Source organism: Nelusetta ayraudi, unplaced genomic scaffold, assembly GCF_046127955.1.
Source record: "Nelusetta ayraudi isolate G7.1 ecotype Tasmania unplaced genomic scaffold, CSIRO-AGI_Nayr_v1 ptg000006l, whole genome shotgun sequence".
NCBI classification, from domain to species: domain Eukaryota; kingdom Metazoa; phylum Chordata; class Actinopteri; order Tetraodontiformes; family Monacanthidae; genus Nelusetta; species Nelusetta ayraudi.
This window is the reverse complement of record NW_027466056.1, coordinates 2,710,001-2,732,501: the sequence shown is the minus strand read 5'-3', so window position 1 is coordinate 2,732,501 and position 22,501 is coordinate 2,710,001. Positions and strand designations below refer to the sequence as shown.

Sequence of the window (22,501 nt, the reverse complement as noted above, 5' to 3'; positions counted from 1 at the left end):
CGTGACATTTAAACGTGTTTACATAATATAGGAATATGCCGCAGCCGCAGCAGCAGCAGCAGCAGGAGCAGGAGCAGCGACAGAGTTTTAATGAAGCCGCTCGTGCGGAAAGAGTCGCGCTGAGCTGCGGAATCATGGCGCTGGAGGAAGAAATCCTCCGCAGTCAAGGGGGGGCAGAAGATGCACTGGTTGGCCGTAAATAGAGCTGCAGTGAAACTGAAGAGAAAGGAAGAAGATAACCTCTTACTCTTTTCAGTGTCCAGTTTTTATTGAAACCTACCGAGCAGGAAACACTGAACAGCACTCAGCGCCAGGTGATGTGACATCGCCGCTCCCAACCCAACAAAAAAGTTGTCCAACACTCAACTGGCGTTTCGGTACAAATGTATAAAGTCGCTCACATGTTTTCCTTCTGGGTTCCAAACGGATACAAGAACACGGAAGAGGTCGCAAAGGAAGAAGAAGAAGAAGAAGAAGAAGAAGAAGAAGAAGAAGAAGAAGAAGAAGAAGAAAAAGAAAAAGAAGAAAAAGAAGAAAAGAAACAAATATCAAAGACTTGAGCAGCAGATGTGGAAAACCGAGTAACACCACGAAGCTCGTACTCGCCGAGATCTAAAAGGGCTTCTTGACGAGAAATGCAACTGGAAATGACAAGACGGGCTGCAGATTCAAGTCAGATGTTTGAATTTCTGCAACTTCTTGCATGGGGAGGACTAAGATAAAGATTTATCCTCGCAAACTAACAATTACCTAAGTTTTTGGAACGTTGGGACAACAATGATTTTTGGAAGATTGGGCAGAAATTAATGGCAAATACTTCTTTATTATTTTATTTTAATGGTTATCTGGTAATGTGCAGAAATATGAGATAGTTAATCCAAGTCCAAAAAAATATACATATGTATTTTAGACAGCATTAGCTTTTGGATAAGGGTACTCTGCTAGTTTTGTTTGGTTTTAGCTTGACAACATGAAGCTCTATTGGGGTCCATTATTGAAAGGAGCGGCAAACAAGGTAAGCATCCAACAAAACACTGTTTGTAACACGGCATCTGTGCTGTTCTGCATGTATAAAAAAATAAAGTACATCTTGTAAGACAGAGCCGCAATGAGCCTTTAATGCGCCAAAGACTGAACGCAGCCATGTATATAGCGCTAGCTATTGCCAAGCTACTGACAAACGCGCTTCATAATTCTTTATAATTGTGGGCTATTACGTTTGAGGGAAATTAAACACGTGTTACTAGGATGTGTCGACATCTTAGTAATGCACAAAAATGTAGCCGAAAGACTGGAAAATTTACTCCTGCTAACGTTGAAGTTATACGTCCAACCCATACTGTAACCTGCCACCAGAGGGCAATATAGAAGCTTTGGCTTCCAGGAGGCATGTTGTAAGCCAGACACATAAGACTGGTCAGGGATTGTTAAGAGTGTAACACATACCATTTGATATGTTGGTTGGTGAATTAGAATTGGGGTCAAATTAGCCTTAAAAAGATTGTGTACATATCGCAAACTGCTTGATTGAAAGAAAACACAGTAGTAGAGAACAAAACACAAAGGAGACCAACGTAAAATTGAGACCGGAGTGATATAGACAGAATGAGGTAGAGGAGATTAGGAGGAAAGCAGGAGAATCTCAAGACAAAAAGACAAAATGTAAAGAGGCAGATCCTTCAGGTTCACATCGACTTTCCCAAAAAAGTAAAAACCCCGTGAGAACCAATCCGGTAGCGTCAAACTTGAAAGACCCAAAGGCGAAGGAATAAACCCAAAGCAATAATTGTTACACCAGTGCTTGCACTTCCAGGAGGAGTGCGATTGTGTTCATACTGCAAAATCCCCATAGCCGACGGGACAGAAGGCAGCACCGCGGAGGGTGTCCAAGCAGTTGACCAGGATGAGTGTGCCAGTCAGGTGCTTCCACCTCTTGGTGATGGGGTTCCTCATCCTGTCCAGGCCCACGTGGAGCTCCTGGATCACATCACGGTAGCTGTCACCAACGTGGGCGGCCCAGGTCAGGAGGAAGTCATAGGCCGGCTTCCACATGCACTGGAGGGTTCGGTATGACAGGAAGGAAGATGTTACGAAGGATACTTACAGATAGAAAGACATCAAAGTCAATCAAAGGTAGGACCCCCAAAATTTGCTCTCCTTTAGTCGTAAACATGTGGGGTGCATATACCAAGTCATGGAATTAGTATTAAAATTGATTTAAATTGAACTTGTCAGAATAGTATATGAAAACTGGATTTTCTCACACAAACTACACCACTGATGGGTCACCCATTCAAAAACTCCCTGGTGGCATCGTTCTGGTCACCTCGTTGTCCAGGAGGCCGTTCTTGTCGCGGTGCGGAGCTTCGTAGGCCTCCATCTGCTGCCGGGACACCCGCGCCAGCTTCTCGGCCAGCTCCCTCCAGCGGGACGCCACCTCCACCGCCGTGGTCAACAGGACAAAGTCCAGCACCAGTCTGGCCACCAGACCCTGGCAGTCCATCTTCAACAGCGCCTGGACAAGGACGAACCATACATCGGAGATTTAGACTGGAATTGTTAACACCTTAAAACGTTTTTGATGTTTTGGAAGCAGATTGTTGATACGATACGTTGCCTCAGAAAATATTTTGATAAACGGTATTTATTGATAAATACAAAACCAAAAAATAAAATTGAAACCATTTTGAGGTTTGAAAGTCTTATAATAAACTGAGAAAAAACAAAACAAAAAAAAAGATATGTGCGACTATTCCAGCCGCTGGTTCTTAATTGTTTCTGTGGGGAAAAACAGCATCTTTAAGTATGAGGATCTTAATAGAACACTGTAAACTGTCAGACCGCTGCTGATGTTGATAAATGAGGCAGAAAAAATTGTGAGGTTCAACAGCAGCAGCAGCCAATGGCATGCACACAAACACACAGCAGGCCAGATGGTGTTTTCCTTCACAAAAAAAGCATATTGTACTTTTCTTTTCCTTTTCCAGTCCTGTCAAAAATGTGACGCGTGTGCACGTGTGTGTGCATGTGCATGGGAACAAACGCCACACAAACACCCACATCAAAGGGAGGTGCCGTCCCGTCCTGCGGTCAGACAGGAATCCACACCGGAGGGCAAAGTTAGCAAGTTCCGACAGGAAGATGTTTCAAAGGTCCGTCAAAATAAGAGCAGATGCCAATCAAACAGATGGCAGCTGGGCCGGGACACACTGGTTCCCACAGTCAGCTGCCAGAGATGTCACTGAAATGTGCCGTTCAAAGCAGCAACAGAACATCAATGCAGAAAATTACTCTTGGATTATCATTTCAAGATGTTCCTTAAATTCTGTACTTTGATTTCTGCAGAATTTCTATAATATGTTTGCAATAAATTGTATTTTGAATGTTTGTGTATTTGAAAATAATGCTTTTCTAAATAATGTTTTTATTTAAATTATTCCAAACCCTTTTCAATGTGCACCAAGTTAATCCCAATAGCGCTCGTGCGCTGCACGGGAACACAGCTGAAGACAAACAGCGGAAGCAAGAGCGAGGCTTTAGGCCACGCCCACCAGAGCAAAGCCCCAGGAAAAGTGCGTTTTTAGGGGTCGAGAGGTTTTTATTAAAACCACATCACAGATCTCAGCGACTCTCTGGCGTAAAGAATAAATTAAAGCAAAGGCAAAAATCTCTCGACTGAAGAGAGCTGACTTCATTTGGAGGAGCTGGAGTGGTTTGGGTCCGCAAGCCTGTCAGTCACTGCCACTTCAAAGCATTCAAAGCAACACGTACAGGCAGAAACAGGCACGGCACGCGCGCACACACACACACACACACATACAAATCCACTCCCTCAGTCACAATCGTGTGAATGCATGATAAGCAACTATATATACATATATATATATATATATATATATATATATGTATATATATATATATATATATATATATATGTGTATATATATGTATATATTTGTATCGCCAAAAGTATTCGCTCACCCATCCAAATAATCAGAATCAGGCGTTCCAATCACTTAAATGGCCACAGGTGTATAAAATCAAGCACCTAGGCATGCAGAATGCTTTTACAAACATTTGTGAAAGAATGGGTCGCTCTCAGGAGCTCAGTGACTTCCTGCATGGAACTGTCATAGGATGCCACTCGTGCAACAAATCCAGTCATGAAATTTCCTTGCTTCTAAATATTCCACAGTCAACTGTCAGCTGTATTATAAGAACATGGAAGTGTTTGGGAACGACAGCAACTCAGCCACGAAGTGGTAGGCCACGTAAACTGACAGAGAGGGGTCAGCAGATGTTCAGACGCATAGTGCGAAGAGGTCGCCCACTTTCTGCACAGTCGATCGCTGCAGAGCTCCAGACTTCATGTGGCCTTCAGATTAGCCCAAGTATAGTACGCAGAGAGCTTCATGGAATGGGTTTCCATGGCAGAGCAGCTGCATCCAAGCCATACATCACCAAGTGCAATGCAAAGCGCCGGATGCAGTGGTGTAAAGTACGCCGCCACTGGACTCTAGAGCAGTGGAGACGCGTTCTCTGGAGTGACGAATCACGCTTCTCCATCTGGCAATCTGATGGACGAGTCTGGGTTTGGAGGTTGCCAGGAGAACGGTACATTGTACTGCATTGTACCGAGTGTAAAGTTTGGTGGAGGGGGGATTATGGTGTGGGGTTGTTTTTCAGGTGCTGGGCTTGGCTCCTTCGTTCCAGTGAAAGGAACTCTGAATGCTTCAGGATACCAAGACATTTTGCATAATTCCATGCTCCCGACTTTGTGGGCACAGTTTGGAGCGGGCCCCTTCCTCTTCCAACAAAGCAAGGTCCATAAAGACATGGATGACAGCATCTGGTGTGGATGAACTTGACTGGCCTGCACAGAGTCCTGACCTGAACCCAACAGAACACCTTTGGGATGAATTAGAGCGGAGACTGAGAGCCAGGCCTTCTCGTCCAACATCAGTGTGTGACCTCACAAAAGCACTTCTGGAAGAATGGTAAAAAAAATCCCATAAACACATTCCTCAACCTTGTGGACAGCCTTCCCAGAAGAGGTGAAGCTGTTATAGCTGCAAAGGGTGGACCAACGTCATATTGAACCCTATGGATCAGGAATGGGATGTCACTTAAGTTCATATGCGAGTCAAGGCAGGTGAGGGAATACTTTTTGGCAATATAGTACACATACATACATACACACATATACATATATACACATATACACACACATATGTATATATATATATATATATATATATATATATGTATATATATATATATATATATATATATATATATATATATATATATATATATATATATACATATATGTATATATATATATATATATATCAACGAAATCAGTTTACATCAAGTGCAATGTGACAGAAGAACTTTAATGCCTTTAATGGTCATTTATTAGTTATTGACAACGTGGCAGCAAAGGGGGGGGCACTTATCTCTACTTGGAGATTAATTACTGAGGGGATGGGGTGGAGGATAAATTGCAACACATTTCAAATCTGCCATGACTTGAGGGTGGAATCAGGCTGTAGACTGCGGGTCTCACGGTGTGAATTCTCCCAAAACAAACAGCCGCCTGCTGCTCCGAGGGCCACCTGGCTGACGGGCACTTTGGCCTCCTGCATTGTCCTCTGACTGCTGAGTCAGGCCTCGCAACGCTCTAAATATAGACCCACACACACTCAACGCAACACAACACCCACACGCACAAACACTGGAGCCTGTTGTCTGGATCGAAGGTGTTCAAATGCAAATCAGGAACTTGTGTGATCACTGCCACGGCTGGGGGGTTAATGTACCGCAGCACGTAGACCCTACAGGAAGCAGTCTGAGTTTTAAAGTAAGGATGAGAAGGCTTCATTGATAGCTACGCCCCGCTGACCTGCTTTGTTTTTGTCACCTTCCAAAAACACATTTCATTGAAGGTCCAACAAAGCATCAGTGTTTAGCAGGAAGCTAAAGCAAGGCTTGTCATTCTTTGGCATGCTGTACCAGTAGGCTTCAAACAGAGGGCTAAATATTGGGCTAGGTTTTGTTATACGTTAATAACAATGCAAGGCGGCTCCACTGGGAGTCCAGGAGGGAATAACTGGCTGGTTGTGAACACCTGCGGACGCCAGAGGGACCCAGACTTGCTCAAGGACACCATGTCAGCCGTGCGTTTGACCATCCAGCTGGAGCGCTTCTTTAACATGCACAATAGAGTCCCTGGCTTCTAATATATGGATGGGAGGGAGCAGCTCCGAGTCATACGTCTCTCCTGCTTTTGTTGCTGCACAGACACAGTTTTCTATATTAATCCGCCTCTCCCGCCTAATTAAATAACTGGATGACTCCAAAAATTCGGAATCTGACCAAATCTGGTTGAGGAAACGACAAGAGACGAGGGCGTCCCGCAGTAAGGGGAAGGGGAGGCCCCCTGGCGCCGGGGCGCACAGACGGCGCTGACAGCTGGATGTGGCGGCCGTCAGCCGTGACAGGAAAGGAGGGAGGGAGGAGGAATAGCAGCTGTCAGGTAGAGAGAAAAGTGAAAGGACGGAGAAAAAGCTGCAGCCCTCTACCGCAAAGATGAGAGATAACTTCTAAAACACAAAGTCCAACAATCTGAAAGTCCAAGAAACTGACCCTTCCCGGACATACCTTGATGAATAATGCAACAAGACACAGACAAAGTCGAGCTTAGGAACTGAAAGCGTTCCAGTTCTCAGGCCTGAAAGATTGAAAAGATCTCATCTAAAGCATTTCATGAACCAATAGGCAGGTTCTCAGCTGGGATGAAAGCAGGAAGCGACACTTACAAGCTAACCTGCGGTCACCACAGCAGTCATCCAGGAGGTCCTTGTTGGTTGTTGCTTTGCCTTGTGTTGAATAGTGGCACAACAAGGTGCAAACCAAACAAAGGGGTTTGTGTCCATTTTTATTTTATTTTATCAAGGACAAACATTGAAAGCTAAGGATAAAATGCTAATGGGCTGTCAGATCTTTCCTTTAACAAAGTTCACGGATGATGGCAAGTACCAGTTGGCTAATTAAAAAAAAAAAGGGTAACAAATTGACAATTCCATATTTCTTTATAATCTTTGACCTCGGTTTTTCACATCTAATTGCCTAATTTTGACTGCCACTTTTCTTAACCCTGCCAGCGAAAAAAAAAAAAAAAAAAAAAGTTTTCCCTTAAGACGCCATGGGGGAACAAATGCGCCGTGTCGAGAAACATTTGCTTGCTACAAAAGATCGCAGCATTTCTCACTGCAGCCTTTGCTGTTGATACCAGCGTTTTTTGTTTTGTTTTGTTGTTTTCTTGGAACAGATCAGTCGCTTCCTTTGTGCCGCAGGTTTCACAGCAGGAGGCAGGAATTTAATTCTGCCTCTGCAAACCTGAGGAAAAAAAAAACATCACTTTTTCCAGAAAGCAGTTCATCCAAACACCCACCGAGGAGCTTGCGTTGCTCCATTGCTCTAATTTTCCATCTCGGATACACTTTTAATGTGGCGTCCGATGGGAATCTGCTAGATGGCGATCGATTACAGGAGTCGTTGGCCCCACCCTCACCGCACCGATCCATTATTGAGCAACCTCCCCGAAGGACACAACGGGCTCTCTCACTCTCATTTGTCCCCACGAAACTTGAGCCATGGAGTTAAAAGATCCTCCGGGGCGGTGTCGGATGCCTCCCGGGGTGGTGTGGTGGGGTGGGCTGCTGGTGGGGAGAGGGTGTGGGCTCCTTCTTGCCAATGGCTGCTCACATTACACATGAGAACACCTGTTGGCTGATGTGGAACAGAGAGCCGAACCTGAAGCAGCAGTGCAGATTTAGATGCATTTAAAATGTGGATTTCCAAACGCAAAATATCTGCAAAAATTGTCCGATTGGACTTTTATGCTGCAATTTTCCAGACTTCTACTACACTTTGTGCACTTTTCAATAAGCTTATACTCAAAATAGACTTATTGAGTAAGAAACCATTTTAATATGTTTTTAAATATGTGTATTTAAAAATGTTTTTTGGGGCCTCTTCAGTTAAGCTCGATGGTTGTCCAGGCAGGATGATAGTTATCCTAGCTTAGCATGAAAGCAAGGCTGGCATCGGCGTCTACCTTCTGCTTTTAATATTTCAAAGACATATGATCTGCTGTTGCTCCATCTATGCTTTTGCATCTTTTATACTGAACTGATGAATGTCACGAGGGTCAGATTTATGGATGGAGATATTTCGACTGAATTATTCAATTAAAATATTCCACTAATCTTAAGAAATTGAGGCAAATTATGGCACCCAGATCCTATTCTACCCATTGGTTCCCACAAACCCAATTTCCTGTTCCCAGTCTGGGGACCTCAGAGAGAGGATGGTGAACAACATCCTCTTCACAATGTCAAATGTTGCTCTAACGTTCTTCATATAAATGCCACCTGTGCCTGATCCCATTCGGACAATCTGACCCAGCGTTTAACCCTCAACATGTCCCCCCGAGGAAAGCTACACAACAACACAACCGTCTCAAACCTGACACTGTGAAACCACATAGGCTTTCTCTTTTTGGAACGTGCGGAGGATTAGCACGGATTAGGGTGTTTTCGCCGCGTTCTGGACAAAAGTCTCACAATTACCATGACGTTGCAAAAAAACGACTGGTTTGCTAATCAAGGATTGAGGTTCTTAAAATGGCAAAGATTTATTAAGCAACAATTGAATTAAAACACTCCGAGGCCAGGGTTGAGTGACTGGGGGCTTCTGTCTGGAGCCTATTTCATTAAGAACAGCAGAAAAGGAAACTGACTTTCTCTGCAGGAGGAACGAGAACTTAAAGATTCATGGAAAAGAAAAAAAGAAAAGAAAAACCCTCTGTAAATTTCCAGGAAGCATTTTAACCCTTTGTTTACACACCTCTACTAAAACTGATGTCTTGTTGGACCGTAAACATGATTGGAAGATGACAGAAACAAGGTTACCTCAGAAACACAGCTGCTGTCGGATGCAGGTGTCGACAGCCAACTATAAATTTGATCTGGCATGCAATCCGAGGCCGGCTGTCTTGCTAGAAGGCGGCAGAAAAGACATCAGGTTTTGGCATCTGGCCCCTTTAACTCGGGGTGAAACGTTATGATTGGCTGTCAAACCGTTTTTTTTCCTTCTTTTTTTTTTATCCTCCCCCTCTCGGAGGCTCCGACAAATCCATGCAGACCAATCTACCCGCAGAGATCAACTGGACTGTATTTTTCTGTCGTGCCGGGTGATGAAAGCATTTCCAACTCTGGAATAAAATTGCTTCAAAACTTCAAAATGAGGACATCCGAGTGCGTCCTCCTTTGATTCTGGGTAAACATTGAAAAAGTCACGAATGGAGCCCGGTCCCAAGATAAGAACCCAAGGTGCTATTTCCTGCGCGGTGACTTTAATACCTCTAAAAGGTAGCCTGCCAGAATAAAAGCCTATTTTTTATTAAACATAAAAGCATGCCTTCGCAGCTTTAGCCATGGCAATGATAAGAGCGGAAAGTGGGGTCACGTGGCAGGGGAAGGTATTCTCAGGTGAATGTAACGGCTTCACCTGAAGCCACAGTTTCCCTTGGTCCCATTTGGCGAGGGCTTTTAACTCCCAGCTGCCCCGGTGGGCCGCCAGCCGCTCTGAGCTGTGACAAAAAGCGCATGCACGCTTCATCAACTCTGCCGGGACACGTAATGGCTGGAAAATGTACTTTGCTAAAGCACTTTCTGAATAATGGCATATGGCGAAGGGGAAACGTCTTGGGACAGTTTTGTAGTCCCCCAGGTGCAGCCGGCGTAAAGATGAAGGAGACGGCGAGGACGCCGCACGCTCCCCCAGTCGACAGAATTGTTTTTGCTTGAGCCGCAAATATTAATACGCTGTTTCCACGCTGATATTTTTTCCCCCTAACCCACTGTTTCTCTTTTTTATGTGATGAATGTTCCCACCTCTGGACTTTGGGACGGATTGTTTACGGTACATTCAGGCCAAGCTTATGGACCCACACAGTGATGGAATTTATGTTGGTGGTCAAATGTTTAGGACGTAATTTCATTTATTTTGCTTTTGGCTTCAGTGTCAGAAAAATAACCTGGAGAACGCTGATAAAAATAAATGCTCAGTCAGTATATTAAAAAGTGAAGCAGGACTGGCAAAGGGCTTGGGTGGGGGTGGGGTGGGGGGGGGGGATAAATTCTATTCTATTTATTTATTTTATTCATTATATTTGCTTTTTTTGGGCCCGTCAATCCATAATGAGGAAATGAAGCCAGATTCCCATCTGCCTTTGTGTTCTACAAAGGTCACAAATGCAATTTTGCATAGGAAAAATTACTGCAGCTTATTTATCTCTCCTGACATTCAAATTTCAGGAGACACAGGGTGAGAATTAGGTTTAAAAAAAAAAAAAACAATACACAGAGTTCCATGGAAATAAAAACAGGCAGTTTTTTTTTTTTTTACCTTTAAGGCAGCAGAATAAAATATTTTAAAGTCTTGATCTTACCATCATCAGTTCCCTCTGAAAGGACTTCCTCTCTTTGCTGTCCAGGTTGATACACTCTTCTTTCAGCTTCTCCAGTACAGATGCAACCTTTTCTGGCTCGTTGTCCAGCTCAGTCCGACAAAAGTAAGTCAGCGGCAAGTTCCCATAACCCAGCGCGTCGGCAAACGCTCTCCAGTTGCCAACGTTCTCCATCAAAACTGTCCTCACTGTGGCATAAATGTATGTTAGGAATTTGCAAGGCTTGAGGATCTGCTCCAGTAGGATTACTGTTGTTAAGTCTGGCCCACACCAATAAATGGGCTTGACCTTCCCTAGCACTAAAACATTCTTGGCATGTACGAGTCCAATCTTCCCTTGATAGTATCCAATGTACCACTCCTTGGTCCGCAGTTGCCCTCGGAGTTTGATCTTCTCCTCACTGAGCAATGCTATGACATCACCCTTTTTGTACTCCAACAGGTAAGTGCTCTTGTGCTGCCTGATCACTGTTTTGATCAACTTGCCAAATTTAAGGTTGGTAATGCAACGGTCCTGAAACTTTGGGTATTTGGAAGTAACAGCCAATGGTGAGAGGACAATCTTATCCACTTCCTTCTTTTTTAGGAACCTCCGCTGGCCCGTTATCCTCGCTCCGGCTTTTGGCGGAGGCTGCGGGGTCTGGACACAGAATTGGGTGAGGATACAGTCCAGGGCGTCTTTGACCTGGACCCTCAAAGTGAAGTCTGAGATGCTGTTGGGGTTGTGCGAGGTGATCATGTACAGTAACCTGCTGACTTTACCCAGCTTGACCTGGAAGCCCCGAATGACCCCGGCACCCTCATTGGCCTTCACCTGGTAGTTGGACATGTTAGAGTACAAGCCCACCTGGAGGTCCTGGGGGAACCCCAACAAGAACTGGTGCTTCCCCCACAGCTGGAGGGCCACAGGCGGATTGGAACTGGTTTGCCGGCCCACCTCGCTCACCAACAAGGTCTTGGGTGCACACTCATGGCCAAACATTGCCACGACTGTCTTGAATGAGGGGTGAATGTGCTTTGGACCATAGACCCCCAAAGTTACTTTTCTGTGCACACAGTCCCAAACAGTTGTGTTGTGGTTAATGTACTGCGACTGCACAACAACAGCCACATACATGCAAGGTTCTAGACAATCCAACTGCACCTGTACTGTGTCCTTGTAGATGTAAGCATTGGGGATGGGCGTGTATGGTCCTTCCTTGCAGTCACTTCGAACGCAAAGCACCTCTGCACAGTGACGACTCTCTTTCTTGACGGATACTGATACCTTCATCTCCAATGTGATGAAGGACTTGGTCTCCATGTTGCTGAGCTTGATCTCCACAACAGGGCTGACAGCAGTGCAGCGGTCGTTGTTGAGCTCCAGGGGAGGATCAAGTAAAGCCTTCATTGAGATCTGCTGGTGGTCCCCATGACTGATGTGGCCGTCAGGGATGTGGGCGCTAATGTTGGTGTCAGGTAGCTGAACAACACCACCGTTACTGTCCAATCGGCATACAATGTTTGTCTCCACCGGCTGCGTCTGACCCCATCCTGGACTCTGGCCCAGTGAGTCAAGGTCATGGCAGGACCTTGCTAGCTTTCTGTGGTTCAACCAGGCAGTCCTGAAGTCCTCCCTACTCTGGAAGTGCTCAGGCAGTGGAGCTTTCAAACCTGTGAAGAATCCTGAAGAAGGCAGGGTTGGATTTGACTGTGCCTGCAGGACTGACAGTTCAGAAAGACTGTGGGAACGCTTACTCCTAAAAAATGGGTTATCCCTATGAAGGTTAGGTAAAACCTCTTGGCTTGGGCTGGTGGGGTTGATGCTGTTAACATGGCAGCTGCTGAAACCATTCATCATGACTGTACTAGTGTTAAAGTCAGAGTAAGATGAAGGAGATTCAAGTGCATCAAAGAAAATAAGGTCTGCTGAGGTTTTTGCGCCTGTGTCATTGCAGTTTTGACCGGTAAAAGGGTTCGCAGAAATGGGGCTGCTGTTGCCAATTGGGGCAGGCTTGAGGGTCACCCCTGTCCACTCTCCCAAGCCTCCAAACTCCTTGGACCCTTCCTCGTACGCATCTCCAAGACTGTCAATCATACCACTGTCACTGAGCGAAGAGTTCCTAAAGTTCACAGGCTGGACGTAGGCAGCCGGAATGTAGCCCATCTCTGTGTTGTTGTGGGCGTACCACCATTCTCCACCAGACGTGTCCAGCACATAGAGGCGATCGCCTTTGGAGAACTTCAGTGTGGTGAAGCTGCTGGGGCAATAATCCTTGATGGCAACAACTTCCTGGGCAGCTCCATAGGAGGCTGAAGTGTCCAACCGTAAGGCACTCGGAGAAGGCACTGCCAAGGACACAAATATTAGACAAAATCGCCATTTTGGCTTGACTGAAAAACATTACAGCAGTCTGCAACGTCTGGTGCCTTGTGGCTAATCAAACAAGTTATTTAGGATGAGTCCCACTAATAAGATGAAGGCACTACTGGAGGGACAATAGGGTTTTCTTTTTTTTTAAACTGCCTGAAAACGGTCATGGATGCTAAACAGACTGGGAAAAACAATAAGTATGTAACAGGAAAAAGCGGGTATGGAAAATTAATGAATGAATAAGTATGTAAATGTATGAGAAGACGCAATGCATAATTTACAAGATAATTTACTATTTTTAGGTCCCCTCATTAGAATATATGGAGCATGCAAACATGGCTAAGATCAAGCGCAACAAGTCAAGTGAAAAAGCCACAAAAGAGTAATGGTGATTTTTTTTTTTTTTTTTTTTTTTTGAAGCAACATGACTAGGGTTGGGCATCGTTTGAATTTGAACGATTCCGATTCCAGTTTCGATTCCTTCTTTGATTCTGATTCTGAGCGATTCTCGATTCGATTCTTTTTAAGAGGCAGGGTCAAAAAGTTCTTTCTTGATTAATTTTAAATTTATAAACTTTTATGAACTTTACTTTGAATTTCTCACATTAGATTTATCAAGTCTATGAACTTTAATTTAAATCTTATACAGCTTCTTCTCGCCCTAATTCCACTGGCCAAAAAACGTGGTGATGTCCCGCTAACTCTTTTGCCGAACTGTTGGCTGGCTTGACCGCAGTTACTAATCAGCATTTGGTGGCAGTGGAATCTGCTCACCGAGCCGCGCTGTTGCGCGACATAACGGGTCAAACAACCCGGCAAGCGACCCGGGTGATAATCGGCTCCGCACCGATCGGCTTGCGATGGAATTGGGACACCCGGGACAACACCACCTTTTTTACCTGCCGCACGGGGTGACGTTGCGCGTCACGTGCGCTAAATCATAATATCGCGCCAGTCGCGGCGTATATCAAGCACTGATGCAAAAGTTTTCGATCACGTTCCATGAGCGCTCGATAATTGTTCATTGTCCTCTGGCTGTTTCACCCGCTGCTCGCGCACAAAATGGACCAGACGCCGAAACAATCGCTCGGCGGGAAACGGCCGCGGAGGTGCGCGCCGCTTCAAGTCTGGCGTGAACGACGTCATCGTTCCACTACAGCCAAAAGTAGCCAACAACTAAGGGCGTGTTCTCATAGCCTCGCCTCGCCACGGTTCGATTGTGTCCTCATTGGCCCCTGGTTCACGAGACCGTGGGCGGAGTCAACGCAGTAAAGCGCCGGACTCTTGAATTCTGTAGCACTTCATCATGCGATCTCAGTGCGATGACGTCAGCAGACACGCAGCGGTGAACGGGGGTGACACCCCGCTGGGCTTGATCATGTTAGTCGTGCACTCTCCTTTGCACGAAATAACCATTTTGCAGGTCGTGCATTTAGCTGCTTTATCATTTTCTTTTGTAAAGTGAAGACAAACCTTGGAGCGCCGGCGCACACTTTCCATCGCTCCCTACTTGCACACTGCTCTGCGTTTGCCCCTCCCCCAGGAATCGAAACTTAAACATTTGAACGATTCCGGGAGCATCAGAACCATAGAACCGGTTCCAGTCGATGCTCGATGCTCGATGCCCAACCCTAAACATGACTGAATAATTTAAAGTGCAAAAAGATAAAAAGCACAACATAAAAAACAGCTAATACCTCAGATCTGTGGAGATTTTGTTTCAACTTGGGAACTTGATCACTTTAACAGAGTCTTGTCAATTCCGTAAAACAAATTTTGTTCAATCGATGTAAACAAGGTGAGGCCTGACCTTTGACATCGCTCAGACCGGCCCCAGGCAGCGTTCCTTCGCTCAAGTCAATGAGCGTTCCCTCAGACTTGCAGCGAGGCAGGATGTGGTTGTTGTTGGTCACTCGTATGATTCGGTGGGCAGCCATGGCCGGTTCTTATCTTTGCATTCACTCATTGGCAGCTTCCCATCTGGATGAGAAAGAAAGAAGAGATTTCAGCCTGGGAGCCAGCATCAGCAGTTGTTTCGCTCGAGCTTGTGCGTGCTGGAAATGGAAGTTGACGCTTAATTTTCTAGATCACCAGTTATTTCAGGGTTGCAAAGTTCAATGCCATCGCCGCAGCAGAAAATAAGGTTGGACAAATATCACTGCATTGATAATGGATGTGCTGGTGGATAAAAATGACTAGGCCAGGTAGGAGTTTTCCTAATCAATGCAAAGACCACGAGGACTGAATTGCAAGAGAAGGCCAGCCAGAGATTTACATTTGAGGAGAGAGAACAACCAGGAAGCAAAGATCATCTGAAACAAGTTACACTACTGCAGTAATACTGCATAGCACTTGATCTACAGCACAGATGTAAATATTTCCACGTTGGATCTGAGCTACAGCTCAATTTGTGTGCAAAACATGCAGCCGTCAGACAGGGGCAATCTGATTAAGGACGGACCCAGAAATTATTTTGCCACAAGTTACCCCGCCCTTCCATTCAGTAGTCACCAGATACATGTGGCGAGCCGGCGGCAGCTTTTGCATTCACACACTGGTGTCGCCATTCTAATCAGATTAAAGCAACGCAAGCTGTAACAGCGGCCGTGCTAAAGCCTTCTCTCTGATTATCTTCATTAGAGTTTTAATGATTGCGGAACCAACACTGACGAGTTTGGTTCCAACGCAGGTGTTTTTCCCTAAAATAAAATAAAATAAATACTGCACTGCAGCATCAATCCACTCCACATCTTTAAGGTTAAAGTTATAGTCAGGTCTTGCACTAAACAAATTCTCAGTGCTAAAACAGCAAAGACATTCAAATGCTTCAGTGGGCTGTGAACATTTCTTCCTGAGTTACTTCCTCCTAAAAGAAGGCTAACAATCCGTAACAGACACTGATTTCTACTGACCAACATTTTCTATTTTTCATGAAAGTGACCTCAAAATCACTAAACCCAGAAAGAAAGCTGCCTTGTGCAACTCTTGACATACGACTATTACCACCAAATCACAGAGAACCACTGCAGGGCAACAGCGGTTGAGTTAGGCTTATATTCCTTCCGAACTCTGACATGGACAATGTCCACAGGCTGGTACCTTTTCCTATCAGACGGTTTTCATTTAATTCCGTGCACTTCATTTTTTTCGTTTACACAGTCAAGCTTAAGGTCAAACACAGCAGATATGTTCATTGTGGACAATAAAGCCGAGAAGGTACAATGACTGGTTGTTAAAGAGTGCAAAGCGGGACAAGAAATCTCTGGAAACCAACCGAGGTGGAAAGAGAGTCTTGACGAGTTTGTCTCTGGCTTGCAACTTTATTTTTATCAAGTGCGTCGTGTAAAAAAAAGTGTTCTGAAGAGGAAGAAATTGGGTTAGGGCGCCAGCTGTACGAGGAAATAAAGGGGAAAACAAAGTCGTGGAAATAAAGAGGAGCGCTCATCGCCCCCGAGGACGTGGGCGCGTTAAATACAGAAACCTGGGAAAGTGAAACATCAACGGGCGCTCCGTGCCTAACTGCTGCAATGCTTTTTATTCAATCTACTTCATAAAATGTGGAGCTCTTGACAAAAGCAACAGCCATAACCTGCTGGAGATTCTCCACCCGGGAAATGTGAAAGTTGTCTTTTTAAACAGGTTTGGGCAGTGTTGTTGACAGTAATGCAAAGCTTGGTTGCTTTAAATGTATATAGATATATTGCAGCTGCACCACGCCGAGTAAGAAGGAAACCATCGAACACAAGCATGTAGATAAATGATTTGCATAGTCTTTGGTTTCCTCTGAGAACTTCCGCTGTGCAGCAGAGGTGCACTTTGGGATGCAAAGCATGGAGCGTTGGATAGAGGAGCGGATGCTTGTTTAACAGCTGCATCTGTTCACCTGGGAGCCGACGCTGAAAGTCAGTCCAGCTCCCTCGAGGTGGCAATCCATCCCCCTCACTCCCCTGCCTGCACCCTCTCCCTTAATGTCCCTGTCGATAAAAAAAAAACCTCCAGCTCCAGTGCGAGTGCTGGAGGGTGGCGATCAATAACTGACTGACAGACAAAGACGGTGTCGTCGGCTAAATGCAATGGGAGGAGGCGCTCAGACAGTACTGATGGGGATAAAAGTGGCCAAAGGATGCACCCTTGCTGCAGCAGGGTCAAGACCGAGCATGAAAAATATTTTTGAAAAAATGGAAAAGTCAAACAAGTCCACGTTGAACTGCAGGACACCCTATTTCTTTTTCGACTGAGTGCATGATATTTTAAAGAGAGCAGCATCTGGGGAACTGAACTCTAGTTTTACATCTGGTTCAGCAGAGAAAGTCGTGTAGTGCACAAATAGTAGGAAAAGCTAAGAAAGAAAGTTTCAGGTAGGAAACTGCTGCAGGGCTTAGGGCTTCATCATGTGTGTGTGTGTGTGTGCGTGTGTGTGCGTGTGTTTTTGTTTAATCTCTCTCACACTCTGATACAATGTACTGACAAATATAACATACAAATATGATCGAATTTGTCATTCGGTTTTTATTTTGAAATTAGTTTATTTTGAAAATTCGTTTGTTTTTTTTTTGCGACTTCCTGTACTATTGACGAGGATCGCTCGCGGCTCGCGCACAAAACAGGGCAGACGCCGAAACGACAAATGCATGGCGCGAGCCGCGCGCCTGTTCGCGTCTGGTGTGAACCACCACATTGATTAACATGGGTGCCGAATGGAAGCGTGCGGCGCTTCTGCGGCCAGTGTGAACCGGGCGTTATGAAGTCATTCCAGTCAGGGGCTGACAGAGGCGAGGAGTGGTGAGCTCACCGGGGAGATCGGGAGTTTAATTAGCAAGAGAAAGTCAACCGCCTCAAATCCCCGCGTGGACGCTGCCGTAATAACCAGCGTGCCGAGGCCCTGCGCTAGTGGAGGGATTTCTATTGTTTCTCTCCATCGCAGCTGCTGGAAATGAACCGATTAGTCCGAATGAGGCAGCGGCAATGGTGGCATGGGCCGTCCGGACAAAACACACACTGTCGGACCTTAAAGCCCGAGGAATGCAATATTCAAATTCAAGCCGCTGTTGAGTTTCCTGCAAAGGAATCCAAACAGGGCTTAATCCCCCAGAAGGAAGCTAAAGGGAGACTAAAGATCTCTTAACTCAGGATTAAATGAAGTGGAGAGATCTGCTTAATCAGCACAGGTTGAGCTGCTTTACAGTTTGTTTAAAACATCACTAGTGTGACAGTTCCACACGTGCTAATATGGTGAGGCAGCCTCAGCACTGTTGACGTGACTGAAATATTGAAATGTTTACTGTTATCTTTAGAACAGAAGTTTCTATGGAATTCTCTGCAACCGGAATTGTCCAATTGATTGTCTGAAAAGACGAAAATGTTCACGTTTGTCCTAATTTCAGTAATTAGCTTTGGCATTTTATTGAATTTGGGGCGTGAAGGTCTCGAGCTCAGTACAGAGCAACATTTGTTTCGATTAAGTCATACAAGTTAGACATCATACACAGGTCCGATATAAATGCTAGAGTGCTTTCAGCTCTACCAGTCCTGCAGTCATGACAGACATGCAGCGTTTGGCTATTAAAAAAAGTTGTTTTCGAAATCAATTTCACTTTTATTTGTGCTCTGAAAGAAAATCAATTCCCAGTAGTAAGACTCATTAAAACGCTGCCAAAGGGAGGGAAACGTGCTTTAAAATAATTAAGTACTGCGCAACCCTCCAGGATTGTGTTTTACCGTCAACTAAAAAAAAAAAAAAAACAACAACTAAAAACTAAAGCCACAAAGCGCACAAAAGGCCTGAAGCCTCACACCGACATAAAGCACTGGGCTGGGAGGTAGAGGGAGAGGAGCTGATGACTGTCATGTTTCTGCAGGCACAGAGGTTAATTCACCCCTGCGAGGGGATTCTTAACGTCCTGCTGCAGCTTTAGTACACATTTGGAGTTTTTATCTTGTACTCTGCAGACCTGCAGAGTGAATCTGAGGGAGAATTTCTGGAACTTGGCAGCGAAGTCAAGAGCATAACAGGGCAGCTGTAAAAGCCGCACACTCCTCACTGCGTATGGTAGGATTGTCCAGGTGAATGAGGCCACCGGGGACGGGGCGAGTGGGTTCAACCTCAGGCTAACTGGCATTAGCCGCATTTGGGCACCATCGTTTCCCACTGACATCTCCGACTGCTGTGAGGAATCAACAGATGGAGGCTGCCGTCCTCTGGAGCTGCGGGAAAAAACATATTAACGCTATAAATTCTACGACTCACCGGCACATTATCTGCTGTTTTCTAATTGCGACAGAGGGTTTTAAAAGCGATGAGGCAATAACGCTGATTAATGTAGGGCCACACGGCAGCGCATCTCTACATCGTTACGACTGATGCAACTTGGTTTTCCGAGATTTTCAGGGTTCTAATGAGTCGACAGGGAGGGTTTTACATCATTGCGCTGCCTCGCCTGTCAAAGTCTGACGCTAGTTGCAGACAGTTGGGGTGGAATTTTACGTAATTATTATTACATATTCATTAGTGTCACCAGTTAAGAAGTGATGAGTGCTAACTATGATGAATAAATGTCCTAAATGAGCGTTTTGGTGGAGAATTGGAAGGTTAAGGCAAAAAGCGAAAAATACAACACTAGAACTTTGTAAAATAACTTGCAGTACTTTTTTTTGGTGATACAGCAACAATTACTTGTGTGTGTGTGTGTGTGTGTGTGTGTGTGTGTGTGTGTGTAGGTGTGTGAGTGTGTGTGCACGCGTGTGTGTGTGTGTGTGTACGTGTCGCGTTGACGGGTCATTAATTACAAAATGGGGCATGCCTTTGCAGTGTGAAGAAGCGATGCAGGCTTAGCCGTGAGGTTAGGCTGACAGGTGGACTGTGTGTGTGTGTGTGTGTGTGTGTGTGTGTGAGCAAGAAAAGAAGACAAGAGGTTAAGAGTTTAAACAGGAGAAATAAAAAGAGGGGAGGAAATATGGGCAGGAAGACAAGAAGATGTAAAGATGGCAAGATGGCAAGAAAGAATGGAAACCGGAGAGGACGGAGTTCTGGTGTGGAGGGGGGAGCGGAAAAAAAGAACAAAAACTTGGGAGGAAGGGCAGTGTGAGCGGGGGGGGCTTTCCACTCACGCTGCCCTTCCTCCCCAAGAGGAGGAGGAGAGAAAAAGATGAAGATGAGAGAGATGAAAAGAATGAGGAGGAGAGAAATGAAAGTGATGAGAGGGTAGCGACAAGGAAGAGGTCGGAAAAACCCCAAAACACACACACACAAAAGCTGGCTCCATTTAATTAAATAGTCTGATGACTCCTGGGTATGGCATGCCGCGTGTGTGTGTGTTCTCCAGCCTGATAGAGGTACTAAGGGAAGGATTTTCAGCTTATCAGATGACCTTATTGGCCGGAGGGGTAGAGGATGAGGTGGAGGAGGGTGGGGGGTTACTCAAGGCCAACATCACGTGACAACAAATACTGCCTGTGTGTAGATTTTTTTTTTTTTTTGAGGGAGATGGGGGCGGTATTTGAACTATATAACACAGACAAGCATATTTCAATCATTCAAGGGGAGATTCCTGAGTGCATCCCGATCCGACTAAAAATAGCAACAAGGCTGACTGTACTGGGCCCACAGAGTCACATCACAACAACACACAACAATAAAATAATAAGAGCCTGAGATAGATAGATAGATAGATAGATAGATAGATAGATAGATAGATCACCAACACAACACCAAAAAAGATCATTACAGAATGATTAGGTGACCGTTATAATACAGAGATATGACTGGTCAACAAAGCTACAGGAGAAGCGAATGGTCTGTTTTGCCAGGCACGCCGGCCACCGCACGCCAGCAGTGGGAAAACCCGAGAGGGGTCTAGAACCCGACATCACTGTGGAGACGCTTTATGCGGATGGAAGCCGAATCCCTCCCCGCGTGCACACACATGGGAATGAGTGCAATAAATAAATGAAATAAATAAATAAATAAAGTATAAGCACAGAACGTGTCCACGCGAAAAGCGAGAGCAAATCCGATTTAAAACGCGATGATAAAGTGAACTGACCTGCCGGCCGGAAGCCCCGCGCGGAGCTGATGGAGATTCTCTCCGTCTTTTCTCCCTCCTGCTCCTCGCCTCGTCTGCGGCACGTTTGACTTGCAGGTTGCAAGGAAGAGGGGAAATGACGGCGCAAGAACGAGCCGACGCGACGGCGGTGAAATGTAATGTTGTCCCCCGTGATAGAGAAGTTTGAGCCGCGACACGGTTCCCAAACGCAGCGGATCGCTGTCCGTCGTTGCTCCGGTCTGCCGGAGTACTGGAGAGGAGCCGCTGAGCGGGAGGAGGAGCGCTGACGTCAGAAGGAGGTGGGGCATTGAGTGCGAATTTTTAATTGGGACTGCCTTAAAATCCAGTGTTCAGTCACGTAATTAATATATCTTAAATGCAAAGCCGTTATTTTTAGGCAATTAAAGGTACATTTAACTAAACATTGCAGGCAGAGTCTATCTACTCACCTCGGTAGAAATTTGTAACAGTTTTAAAGCGAGCAACAATTGCCAGCAAAATTAAATATTGTAAATGTAGTCATCATCTATTCACGTTTACAGAAATCTGTAATACAATTTTCAAGCTAGCTACAATTGCTAGCATAATTATATACTGCAGGTGGATTCATTATCTACTCTTTCCTATGTAAAACACTTTAATAATATTTTTAAGACTTCAGCGAGTTCATGTCACAAAAGTTGGGATTGATTAAAAACGTATACATTTGAAAGGAAAAGTCTAAAATGTTCTCTTACCTTGCTGCTTCAGTTTCCACAGCCAAGATGACTGAAATCGATTGAATTTTTTTTGTTCTCAAATGAGGCAGGCAGTGAAACTTCAAGGGTAGTTTGCTAGTATATTCTTGGCTAATGAGCCATGGACCATTGGTCGGTAAATAAATGGTTTTGTCAAGCTAAAATCCCTCTGCGACCGACGTGGACCATTAGCAACGCTGCGCTCCGACACAAAGTGGGAGGCGCTGTCGCGGAACATCTCCTGTGTCGATGTGCAGTACCTGGTGCAGATATAAATGGCGGCGGAGGCACTTGAGAAAAGCGCACAAAGAGGTGCATGTGTGGGAGTACACTGGGATCATTTACACCGGCAGCGACAGTGCGGCGGAGAAAACAGCTTTCATCTGGTGGAGAGGCCTTTCCTCTTTCATCTCATTGACAAAAACCCACTCAAACCGCCGCGGCACAGCCGCCGAGGGGAGGAACAAGACGACGACGGGGAAGACAAAACGCCTGGAAACAGAGTCTACACCCTGCGTGTGGACTTATTAACGAGCCAGAGCACCGAGATGTATCCCTTTCCCCCCTGAGTTTTGTTCAATTCATTTGGTTTTGGAATTATTATTTTTCTTTCCTTCACTGTGAGGTGGTTCATTTGCTTTTACTTTTCATTTATTACTTTGTGTTTGTTTTTCTTTTTTTTTATCTTGGAGAAAGAAATTGATTGATTGCTTGCTTGATTGATTTTGATGGGACTGTGTGTATTAATGAACAGCACATACAAGGTGTAGTCTAAATACTCCTGAATTAGAAAGAATGCTGGTCAACAGATCAATATGCATTAAAACCACAAA

The 22,501-nt window shown here is 45.2% G+C and overlaps 1 protein-coding gene across 2 annotated transcripts; it reads right to left on the bottom strand.

Annotated features, from left to right (window-relative positions):
* Positions 1-247: 247 nt before the first annotated feature.
* LOC142881017 (SH3 domain-binding protein 4-A-like) lies at positions 248-22,496 on the bottom strand. 2 transcript variants are annotated; one of them, XM_076015051.1, is made up of 5 exons: positions 20,932-22,494; positions 14,700-14,869; positions 10,520-12,864; positions 2,327-2,515; positions 248-2,055 (listed from the first exon to the last, which is right to left on the bottom strand). In XM_076015051.1, the coding sequence occupies exons 2-5, from the start codon at positions 14,824-14,826 to the stop codon at positions 1,831-1,833; spliced, it is 2,886 nt and encodes a 961-aa protein (XP_075871166.1). In that variant the 5' UTR covers positions 14,827-14,869; positions 20,932-22,494; the 3' UTR covers positions 248-1,830. The 2 variants fall into 2 exon arrangements, with proteins under 2 accessions (XP_075871166.1, XP_075871174.1); XM_076015059.1 differs by having other exon boundaries at positions 1,924-2,055; positions 2,267-2,515; positions 20,932-22,496.
* Between the last annotated feature and the right edge of the window lie 5 nt (positions 22,497-22,501).